This window comes from Haematobia irritans, chromosome 5 (genome assembly GCF_050003625.1).
Source record: "Haematobia irritans isolate KBUSLIRL chromosome 5, ASM5000362v1, whole genome shotgun sequence".
NCBI lineage: Eukaryota > Metazoa > Arthropoda > Insecta > Diptera > Muscidae > Haematobia > Haematobia irritans.
In genome coordinates this window covers 35,912,360-35,925,124 of record NC_134401.1, presented here as the reverse complement: position 1 = coordinate 35,925,124, position 12,765 = coordinate 35,912,360, and the positions used below count along the sequence as shown (strand labels likewise).

The 12,765-nt window shown below is 38.0% G+C and overlaps 1 protein-coding gene across 11 annotated transcripts in view; it reads left to right on the top strand.

Moving 5' to 3' along the window:
• LOC142241983 (uncharacterized) overlaps positions 1-12,765 on the top strand; it is a 214,788-nt gene that overhangs the window by 189,136 nt on the left and 12,887 nt on the right. For 9 of the 11 annotated variants that reach the window (XM_075313884.1, XM_075313885.1, XM_075313890.1 and 6 more), the window contains 2 exons: positions 2,940-6,192; positions 11,736-12,422. In XM_075313884.1, the coding sequence (XP_075169999.1) occupies positions 2,940-6,192; positions 11,736-12,422 (3,940 nt within the window). Of the gene's footprint in view, positions 1-2,939; positions 6,193-9,494; positions 12,423-12,765 lie in introns of all 11 variants that reach the window. The other 2 variants (XM_075313886.1, XM_075313892.1) reach the window with 2 other exon arrangements.

Here is a 12,765-nt window from a genome sequence, read left to right as displayed (position 1 = left end):
TTATTTCTATAGAAAATTTTGTCAAAATTTTATTTCTATACAAAATTTAATCAAAAATTGAGTTCTCCGGAAAATTTTGTCAAAATTTTATTTCTGTAGAAAGTTTTATCAAAATTTTATTTCTATAGAAAATTTAGTCAAAATTTTAAATTCTATAGAAAATTTTGTCAAAATTTTATTTCTATAGACAATTTTATCACAATTTTATTTCTATAGAAAATGTTGTCAAAATTTTATTTCTATAGAAAATTTTGTCAAAATTTTATTTCTTAAGAAAATTTTGGCAAAATGTTATTTCTGTAGAAAATTTTGTCATAATTTTATTTCTATAGAAAATTTTGTCAAAATTGTATTACTATAGAAAATTTTGTCGAAAATTTATTACTATAGAAAATGTTTATCAAAATTTTATTTCCAATGATATTTTTGTAATTTCGGAATTACCACATTCCTCACCAGCATCCTCTACTTGCAACAAAACTATCAACCAATTATCAGAATAAATTCAGGCAGTTCATTAAACCCAACAATAAAGCACACTTGAACCCTCCGAAAAAAGGCTTAAGCTGCAATAAAAAAACAACAATGCTTAAAGAATAAAACCAACAATAACAAAACAAAAAGAATGGAAAAAGAAGAGGAAGCACGCTCAAAATAAACCCAGCCAACTGAATTCAAATCGATGATTTGACAGTGGCATAGGAAAAGATATATGTTTGTCGATTTTATGGGGGCTATATATAACTATGGACTGATATGGACCAATTCTTGCATGGTTGTTAGAGACCATATACTAACACCACGTACCCAATTTCAACCGGATCGGATGAATTTTGCTCCTATAAGAGGCTCCGGAGGTCAAATCTGGGGATCGGCTTATATGGGGGCTATATATAATTATGGACCGATGTGAACCAATTTTTGCATGGTCATTAGAGAACATATACCAACACCATGTACCAAATTTCAGCCGGATCGGATGAAATTTGCTTCTCTTAGAGGCTCCGCAAGCCAAATCGGGGGATCGGTTTATATGGGGCCTATATATAATTATGGACCGATTTTTGCATGGTTGTTAGAGACCGCATACTAATACCATGTACCAAATTTCAGCCGGATCGGATGCAATTTGCTTCTCTTAGAGGCTCCGCAAGCCAAATCGGGGACCGATATGGCACATTTTCTATACACGCAAAAAAATAATTCTTTCCTCCCAAACGAAATTTTAGACAAACAAAGTTCGTTTCTCATTTGCTTTTCGCTGTAAGGAAGTGGTTTTGGAAGAAAAGTATATACTTTTTGTGATAAACGTTTATTCTTTTCCAGGATGTAAAAACAATTTCATAAAGACTAACTCAAAAAAAAAAAACATTGTTTTCTTGGTAATTGCATTTTCCCTCACATCTTTCTCACATCCACGAGGTTTTTTAGTTCCTAACACCTTTTCCTGTAATACCAACAATGTAGAAGAAATTATACGATTTTATAAATTTTTAAATTTTTTTACCCTTCGCCTGGACGGAGAATCGAACCGCGGACCATGCACTTTGTAAGCCAACACACTAACCACTGAGCTATGTACCTGTTATGGTCATCAATAGATAATTATCCATATAAGTTATATTTATATAGCATAGCTTGCGGCGCCCACGAACCGAATAAACAAAGTTTATTTAACAGAAACAAACATTTAGTTTGGCACCGTGGAGCAGTGGTTGCTACGTCTGACTTGCATGCCAAGGGTCGTGGGTTCGATCTCTGCTTCGACCAAAGTTTTTTTTTTGTTTTTTTTTTGTACATTTATTCCAGATATGTTCGAGAGATTCCGAAAAAATGTTAAACATTACACTGTACTATATTAAATTTTGAACTGTAAAATGTGTCTTATTAAGGACCTAAAGTCAGAAAAGAACAGTGTTTGATATAAACGAAATAGACTGTGTTGTTGTTTCAAATATAACTTTTTTTATTGAAAAAATAAAAATTTTGTAACAAACGAATTTTTTTGGTGATAAAAGTTTAAATTTTTCGAAGCAATTCAAAAAACTGTAACAAAAGAAAAACGTTTTCGGTACACGTTTTCCAAACGTTTTTTTTTGCGTGTACCATCCGACCTACATCAATAACAACTACTTGTGCCAAGTTTCAAGTCGATAGCTTGTTTCGTTCGGAAGTTAGCGTGATTTCAACAGACGGACGGACGGACATGCTCAGATCGACTCAGAATTTCACCACGACCTAGAATATATATACTTTATGGGGTCTTAGAGCAATATTATGGTGGAGGGTATAAAAAAACAACAATAACAAAACAAAACGAAAATTTTATTTCTATAGAAAATTTTGTGAAGTTTTTTTTATTGAAAATTTTGTCAATTTTTTTCTATTTAACATTTTGTCAAGATTTATTTCTATAAAATATTTTGTCAAAATTTTATTTCTATAGAAAATGTTGTCAAAATTTTATTTCTTTAGACAATTTTGTCAAAATTTTATTTCTTTAGATAATTTTGTCAAAATGTAATTTTATTTCTGTAGAAAATTTTATCAAAATTTTATTTCTACAGAAAATTTTGTCAAAATGTTATTCCTATAGAAAATTTTGTCAAAATTTTATTTCTATAGAAAATTTTGTCAAAATTTTATTTTTATAGAAAATTTTCTCAAAATTTTTTTTCTATAGAAAATTTTCTCAAAATTTTATTTCTTTAGAAAACTTTGTTACTAATTTCATTTCTATAGAAAATGAAATTTGGTTCCTTTTAATAGAGCTATAGTTGATATTTTAGATTCCACCATGAGCGTTCTTTGTTTTTTTTTTTTTTTGGTCAAAGCCTTTAAATTTATTATACCCACTACGAAGGTTTCAAAGCTTCCAACCATAAGGGCTTCGTAATTAAATTTTTAAATATTTTTCATAAAATCTATTCCAAATATAGATTGTTCACCTCCATGCCGCAAAGTTGATTTACCCAAAAATTTGACATTCTATGCCTCACCGCCAAAGAAATTAGTGGTAAAATCCAAATCTTTAGCAAAACAAAGTACTCTGTCCATGGAAGAGTATTTAGGCCAACAAGAAATGGAATCAGGAAATCGAGATATGGTTACACCAAATTATGTGGATATAAATGAAGGTTTGGAAAACGATTTATCAAAAAATCGTGTAATGGGATCGAAAAAAATTATATCTACGCGAAAAGAGTTGAAAAAGCCCTCTATTCAAAAATTGGAGAAAGGTGATAAATTGATTCGTAGGACTAGAAAACAAGAACTCTTAAAACAATCAATTGGGAAACATCAAGGAAATCAATACAAAGAAAGTCCTCCAATAAAAAGGACCCAAAATGAAGATAAAACCGAAGATCTCGATGAAGAAACTTTGCAACAAAAATATTTGAATGAATTGAAAGTTAGACCTCAATTAAAAAATCTCTTGAAATCTTTATCAAAAGATACCTCGGCTTATAGTAAGCATACTTGTACTCAAATTACTGCGGAAGAAGATACAGATGAATGTGTTTTAGCTGTTAAAGATAAAAAGGATATGAAACGATTCGTTTCCAATAGAAATGAGAGAACATCTAAAAATCACAATGAATATTCTCCAGAAGATGAGAATCTACAATTATCCCAATCAAATACCCGAAAGAACACCTTGGAATTCGAAGACAATTCCCATCTAACTACGGATCGATTATATAATAAGCAGTCTTTAGCATCAACTCCATATTCTGAAACTTCTACCAAAGAGTACTCAAAAAGAAATGAAAAAATCTTTAAGACTCGCAAGGAATATTCCCTTAAAGATGGTAATCATCACTGTCCTCAATCATTGTCCTCAACCATAGAATTAGAAGACGAATCTCAACAAGCTATAGGTAGATCGTTTAAGAAGAAATCTTTAACATCAACACCAACTTCACAGTCTCAATCTACCATAAATGAGTATTTGAAGACAAATGAGATGTCTTGTAAGACTCCTAATAATAAACATTTGCCTCAATCATTTAAGCGGGAAGAAACCATAGAATTCGAAGACGAATCCCTCCAAGATACAGATAGATCATATAAGAATCAATCTTCAGCATCCATGACATCACAGTCTCAGTCTTCCACCAAGGAGTATTTGAAGAGAAATGAGGTGACTTGCAAGAGTCTGACACAATATCTTCAAGAAGATTGTAATCAAGATTTACCTCACCGGGAAGAAACCAGAGAATTAGAGGAAGAATCCCAGCAAGCTGCAGGTAAATCATATAAGAAACAATCTTTAACCTCAACGCCAACTTCACAGTCTCAATCTTCCACGAAAGAGTATTTGAAGAGAAATGAGGTGTCTTGTAAGAGTCCTAATAATCAGCATTTGCCTCAATCATTGAATCGGGAAGAAAGCATGGATTTCGTAGACAAATACCACCCGGATACTAATAGATCATATAAAAAGCAATATTCAACATCAACGCCTAATTCACATTCTCGAACTTCCACCAAAGATTATTTGAAGAGAAATCAAGAGACTTGTATGAGTCCTACACAATATATCCCAGAAGATTGTAATCAAGATTCACTTCACTCATTGAACCTCATAGAATTAGAAGACAAATCCGACCTAGATACTGATAGATCATATAAAAAGCAATCTTTAGTATCAACACAAACTTCACAGTCTCAATCTTCCACCAAGAGAAATGACGTGACTTGTAAGCGTCCTAATAATCAACATATGCCTCAATCATTGAACCGGGACGAAAGCATGGATTTCGTTGACAAATCCCAACCGGATACGGATAGATTGCACAAGAAGCAAACTATGACATCAACACCTAGTTCACAATCTCAAGCTTGCACCAAAAAGTATTTGAAGAGAAATGAAGAGACTTGTAAGAGCCCTAAAAGTCAACATTTGCCTCAATCCTTGAATCGGGAAGAAAGCATGGATTTCGTAGATAAATCCCACCCGGATACTGATAGATCATATAAGAAGCAATCTTTAGCGTCTACACCTAGTTCATATTCTCAAACTTATAACAAAGAGTATTTAAAGAGAAATGAGACGATTTGTAAGAGTCCTAAACAATATCTCCCAGAAGATTGTAATCAACAAATACGTGAATCGACCCCATCTACTGGTAGATCATATAAGAAGCAATCTTTAGCATCAACCCCAGGTTCATATTCTCAAATTTCTACCAAAGAAATTTTACAAAGAGCCTATGTAGTTTTGGAGAAAATACAAGCAGAAACTGATGTTATATCTCAGAGAAAAGAAGAAAACCATAATGAAATGGTAGATCAAATGTCCGATGTTATATCTCAGGGAAAAGAAGAAGGAAACCATGATGAAATAGATAATCCGATGCCTGATGAAGACCAAACAGAAGCAGAAAGTATTCTGACTTTGAACGATGACTCTGGGGAAAGCATCTGTTCAGCTGATAATGAGCCTCTTAGCGAATTAGCAAAATCAATAAAACCCTGTATTTCAACTACAGATACTTTTATTATTGATGATTCCGATACTGAGGAAGAGGAGGAAGAGTTTATAACACCACCTGAAAATCTTTTGGAGAATAATTCAAGCGTTGATGATTTTCAATCGATAAATAGGAATTTTAGAAGCTTTAGTCCACCCATAAGGAAGATTCAATCAAAAATAAAACCTAAAACAGAAGATTCCCAAACAACTTTGGATGCTTTAGAAATCCCAAATGATTCTCAAACTCCACGTCTTCGAAAGGTTCGTGCAACAACTCCACCACCTCCATCTCAAAATGATTCACTCAGTTTTACTCCAAGTTCTTCGGTCTCTATTGGGGCAGAATACAAACCTCAAAGCAAGCTAGAAACTAGTCCCATTAAATCCTTAAATATTTGTCGACCAAAACATAAGAAACTTAATTTGGAAAATTCAACCAGCGGCAATTCAGCTCCCATGAAAGCCTTACCTTTAACCAAGGAATTTATAGAAATCTATGGAATCTCCTCAGCTTCTAACATTCAACAAGAGCAGGAACCCAAGAAACCCCATGTAAAGTCTAAAAATAAGGAAAACGTAAACGAAGACGAGGATAAACCATGTGAAGAATCTGATAGTCATGATTTCTCCGAAAGATATGTTATAGAAAGTAACAGCATTGATGTTGTTAAGGGCCCACCTCGCTTACTTCGGAGTGATTCGTTTATAATAAGGTATGTACAACAAAGAATATTGTCCTGAACATGGATTTTGATATTCAAAAGGTATATAGATTCCAGTTGCTCGGAGATTGAAAGCTACGAACTTTCCATTTATGGAAAAAAATTGTATGGGAATGGCACGTTTGCCAAAAAAAGTTTTCATTATTGCTTTATGCAAATCTTACTTTATACATTACAATTTCTTGGATCTAAGGTGGGATCAAGATTTGTACGAACCCCTCACAGTGAAGTGGTTTACTTATTAACTTCCCAACTATAGTGCTGTAGTCTATCTAGACCGCCGTCTCTCGCCATCGCCGGCAGTTGGTGGTCTTCCAATCAGCATAACGCTTCACTGGTAGGAAGATTTACTTTCTGAGCTGCCTCCAATTCCGCCTTTCTTCCCTCATCACTGTCATCGCCGATCAGGTGATTATTTGCAATTGCAAGTCTTTTCTGAACTCAAACTGAATGGCCTTAGGTTAGGTATAGTGTCAGCCCGTTATTTTAGGTCCACTTGGACTATTCAGCCCATTGTGGTACCACAGTTGGTAAACTTCTCTCTTATCAAGGAGTGCTGCCCGATTCTACGTTTAGGTCATGACAAGGGACCACCTTTTTATAGCCGAGTCCGAACAGCGTTTCACTTTGCTGTGAAACCACTTAGAGAAGCTTTGAAACACTTAGAAATTTCATGAGCATTACTGAGAGGGCAGTCCACCGCTGAGAAACTCTTTGGTGTTTGCTCTAAACTGGGATTGACCCATGAACCTTTGCGTTCAAGGCGGGCATGCTAACCATTGCAGCTCAGTGACTCCTTCAGAGGGTGCCCGCCTGGAGAAGACACTGTACCAAGTGCTGGTGAGTGAGGAGTCCACAGTGTTTCCCCTCCGAGAGCACTTTGCACTCATGCTGCAGACTGTTCCGGAGTTACGATTAGTTGTAACCCGCAGCGCGATTTCTCCATTGTTTCTCGCTTTTACTGCAAGTCCAAATGGTCCAACGACCGCATAATCAAGAAGGAAACGGCCACTTCACTCGTAGGTCTTTTGAATCGTATCTCTATCTTTCCTCCAAGCCTTCAAGATCTTGTTTCTACTCCCAAGATTTTAGAGACCATGTTCGCAGAGGAACATGCTGTCATACGTAACACCAAAAACCTCGGCGTTCTTGCATATACGAATGCTCGGGCCACGTATATGGATATCGAGCTCCTGGTTCACCTTTTTGCTCCATGGCCTGAAAATAGTTACTTTCGATATATAGAAATCCCTAATTGCAGGAAGGTAATCAGTAATCCTTACTCTCAATCTCCTTGACATCTCTACACGGTAAGTGTGGAACAGTCGCCCGCATAGGCCATTCAGATGAACATCTGGTGGTGGAAGAGGAGCTCTTTTGACGTAAAAGTTAAAGAGCAGCCTTGAGGTACAACTTCGTTTGTTCCACAAGGCTGCTAACATACAACTGCCTGCGTTCTTCTGCTGTCCATGTTCTCAAATTTCTAGAAATGAAATAACTTGTTTATCACCAAGGACGATTCCACTTGTCGTCATAGGTAGAGATTAAACACTTCCGGAGATTTCACCCCACCTTGGGAACACCCTGTTTCATTCTACGATGGCTCGACTTTCTATCACTAAATTCCACGTACGACTGAAGCTTGCATAGATAATTAAGAACCCAACGTTTAGTTTCTGCCAATTGGGAGTTTTCGATGGCCTCGAACAGTATGGCATCGATGACCGTGTCGAATGCCTTCGATAGGTCAAAAGCCACGATGACCTTCCTGTGACACGGCTTGGGTTGATTGAGTTGTACTATGCACTTCACGGAATACACATTGATGATTGGTAGCTAAAAAAATATCCACAAGGGAGAATTTTCTCCAGATTTCTTTTGGCTACTGGCAAGATTTGCCTGAATTGATTTGCTCGAGTCTTTACCCGGCAATTTGTCTATTGCAAAGACCAAATGAGGAGTCAAGAACTCAACTCCCAGTATTGACAGATGCCTTAACATTGAAATTCCACCGCGCCAAAATTCTTGAATGGTTTTGCGCAGTTGATGACATTGGCACCTTCGACTGAGGAAAAGTGTGGTATGTCGCTGGCTAGGAGACCAAGAATACGACGTATGTTATGGCTCTCCTTTTCGCTTTATAACTCTCGAGATGCTCAATAGACTGTCGTATAAAAAAGGCTAACACATATTTTGGGATCAGTAACAGTCATGTCGCCAAAGGTAACACGAGATCCCATCGTCCCTTGCAGGGAGAGTTCGAGAGGGATCCTATTACAGATCACAACTTAACTGAGTCTAGGTTATATTGCCTCAGGCGTTCTTATCATGAATACGACGTATGGCTCTCCTTTTCGCTTTATCACTCTCGGGATGCTCAATACTCTGTCGTATAAAAAAGGCTAACACATCTTTTGGGATCAGTAACCGTCATGTCGCCAAAGGTGACTCGACATCCCATCGTCCCTTGCAGGGAGAGTTCGAGAGGGATCCTATTACAGACCACAACTTAACTGAGCCTAGATTATATTGCCTCAGGTGCTCTAATCATGTGTTCCACTTGTGCTCGTCGACTATTTTAGATTCAGGTCCCTGATTCTAAGATCAGCAAGGATAGCACGATGGAGCTCTTCACGCTCTCGTCGCATCCGTTGGGAAGCTCGGCTTCACCTAGGCAATTCGATCTACGGGTATGTAGCGAGCGACTGCATTTATGCTTTTTCGAAACACCTTCTGGGTACAATGAACATAGGAGATGGGCGGTATATGAATCATAATCCGTGCTATGCTTTTTGACCTCATACAAAACAAAAAACAAAGGAGCAGTCCAAAGCGCTCAGGAGACAACAGTTTCGAATCAGAAAATCCTAGTGTCCAGTCTTCTAAAGAATATGGTACCCTCTTTTCGTATAACTCTTAATCTAAAGCGAAATATTGATACAAGAAGCTAAATTTAAAATTCGCTAAGAGTTTTTACATTAAGTGAGAATTGGAGAACTCCCTTATTATGGGAATGAGTTCCCTTATCATTAGTCTAAGATAGAACCCTCAACAAGTCGAAATTTGACTTTTTCAAATTTAGAAAAATATATTTTTGCACATTACTACATGTTGATGTCATCGAATTTTTCAAGGAAATATGACCAAGCAATCCTTAAGATGTTTTATTGTAAACTAAAAAGTGATCTGAGAAAAGTCTTCCCGCATTGGATTCGCCAAGTACTTCGTAATTAACTATTTTTATCACTAACTCAATGCTAACTTAATTTTGTTTTAATTTTGTCATATTTCAGTGGCCTACCAGATAACTATGACCCCTTCCTATCGGCCAAACGGCAGTTGGAAGAACTATGTTCACCCACAGACTCAGCAGATACAACATCCAAGACAACGACAACAACATTGGGCACACCACAGACACCACAACTGCCAAGTTTGCCAGCTACCCCTGCTGCATCTGCGGCTATGGCAGCCGCAAATAAAATGTCCACTTCACTAACGCTTAGTAGCTCATCAACTTCTAGTCCCATGACCACGTCGTCACAAATACCACAGCAAACCTCAAAGACACCTACACTGGCCAGATCGTCTAGCTTTCGACGTACTGGTTCGCTACGATGCCCCCGTCGTTCGCCTTTACTTACACAACGAGTTCCATTGTTTGCCCAAAAACATCGGCCCACCATACAACGTGGTCTCTCCGACGAGGGACCTATATCAACAAATTTCCTTAAGCCAGAGGAATTTGATGAAATGCCAGTACGTTCGGTGTGTGTCAACGATTATGCTGTTACGAAAAGTCCCCGGGTTGTAAGGAGAGATACATCGGCCTCCAATCGAAAGCAACCCTTAAAGCTTAATATAAATGCTGCCAATGAGGCCAGTAGTTCGGGCAACAATAGTGCCCTAACAACTCCCTTGGGTATTGAACCATCAATCGAAAGTGCTCCCAATACGGCTTCGAGATATATCAACAAAACGGATTCTTTGGCAGTTTTCCTAAAATACGAACACGAATTGGAAAAATTAAACAAGGCCAACACGGAGGCAAAGGAAGCGGCCGATCAAAATGGTAATACCTTAAGTTCGAATACAACTGTGGCCCCAGTTCCAAGTACCACAAATCTTGATGGCCCTATGAATGCTAAGGAGCTAAAGGATAAAAGTAACAATCTCAGCAAACAGAATTCGGCCAAAAATATTAAGGCCGAGCTTTTGGACCTCAATCTCAATGAGACCAATGAGAATTGTGAAAACAACTACAACACTTCCAATAGCACTCATAACACAGCTGTTTCAACTCCAAATACCAATGAAGTAGCGACGAAATACAACTCTGTTCGTTTGGCTCCCTTGTCTAAACCCACAACACCACTCATAACACCAAATTGTGGCCACTTGACAAAGCCCTCAACGCCTGTGACAATAAATCCTCCAAATTCATTGACAAAACCCAATACTCCCTTGATAAAACCCACCACTCCTTTGACAAAACCCACCACACCCTTGACTAAACCCTCTACTCCCCTAACACCCCTTAACACTAAAACCCTAATGCCCCTAGAACAAATCAAAACCCCTCAAAAGCCGGTAGCTCTTAGCTCACTATTCGCGCCAGCCAGCCATAAGCCGGCTAGCGAAGAGCTAAAAAATTCTATAGGTTCGGACTATATTGATCCGAAATTAATCAATAAATGTGATAATCTGCCGGTGAATTTGAATAAGCTACGAAATGAATTTAAAAATTCAGATTCGGATACCTCAGATGCTCGCCTTGATCATTTCTCATCATCTTCCTCAGAGTCTTCGGCACCACCTATGAAATTTTTAGCTTCCGCACAAACGGAGAGCAATGGCCATAAGGCTACAAGTCAAAATCTTCAGACCTCGGGTCCTTCTTCGCAACAGCCACAAACACAACAGCAGCAACAACAGCAATCTGCCACCATAAGTCAGCGTAACTCTGCCGAGGGTCGTAATCTCTTGAAGCGTCGTATACGCTTGGGTCGCAATCAATTTTTGTATGATGCTTCACCCGAGGCAGATTCTTGCTCGGCTGATGACGAAGGAGCCAACAGATCCTCCATGGAGTGTGACAACTTTATGAAGGAACATGAGAAGGCTTTTGAACGTCTCAGTGCCCAAATGAATAATTTGGAGGAGCCGTTCATACCTCCATCCTCTTTACCGGCCGAATTTGATGATTTTGATTTCGAGGAATTTCTCTCATCATTTGAAAATGATGAAGAACAATTTCCTCTTTTCAAAGATTGCAGAGAATTTCTATTGAATCGGACATCGAAAAAACAAAGATCGATGTTTATGCCGAATTCCAATGTGAATGATGTTGCCCCAGAGTCCAAAAAGTCCTCAGTCCCCAATAGCCAACAAAAAACATTCCCTCCCTTGACCCCACTCAATAGCAATAGCAACAATAACCCCAATCCCAGTAATACCTCCAAACATCATTTCCAATTTCCCAATTTGCCTCAGCATCCTAAAAGTCTATTCGATTCATTCTCCCCCCAAAATAGAGCTACCAAAAATAGATATAGTGAACTAACCAAAGCCGAAGATATGCTGGGTAACAATCCAAAGCGGGAAATTTTCATTAGTATAGAAACCGAACAAAATGATTTGGACAAGTCCCCCATATCCCCCAATTCCATACGTCACATGATGGGCAATCCACAATGTGTGGTCGAGGTGGAAGTCGATGCTGCCGATAATAAATTCAGTAAAATTAGCGATGATGATGAGGACCACAATCACCACCAGTCTATGGATCGTCGTAATATCTCATCAGGTCTAAGTCGAGCAATGGCCGCAGGCGATGCAGTACAAGAAGGATGCGGAGGAGGTAATCAATTTATTGGTCATTTTGTAGATCCCCATCATTTACCCAATGTACAATTGAATAACGCTAAAAATCTTATACAAAAAATGCAAAAAGATTTCCGACGAATGGGAGAAGAAATGTCCGCAAACCTGCGACAATCCCTGGACCATCAAGAACGTTCCTCTATGCAGACGGCTGATATGATGACGATGATGATGAATAGCAATAATCGTAGTAAGGTCAACAAAGCTACAGGTACACCGAGTGGTGATGCTTATGCTGATTCCGATGAGCTGAGTAGTTTGGATGGTTATCCATTGTCATCGCCAAATTCACGCTTGGGTGTTAGTTCAAAAACGAGTGCAGACTCAGCCTATGGGAGGTAAGTACGATCTAAATGTTTATTTACTCCATAAGATTTTAATCCATAGTTTTAGAAAAAGGAATGACTCTGTACAATAAAATTTTACTTTTGTACGTATTTTGTACCTTTCGTACTTTCACCAGCTATTTCGTACCTTGATGCAATCCATCAGTTATGGGGGAAGTATGTATCGGTACGTTATCATGGTGAAAGAGCTCATTTTATTTCTCCAAGTGGGCTGGTCCCCATCGCTTTATGTGTCTCCAATGCCCATACATCCAACTCCGGCCGCGTTGCTTCTATGGGTCCTAGCTCTTATCGCCAGTTCATTTGCCTTTACGTTTTGTGTACGTGAACCGGT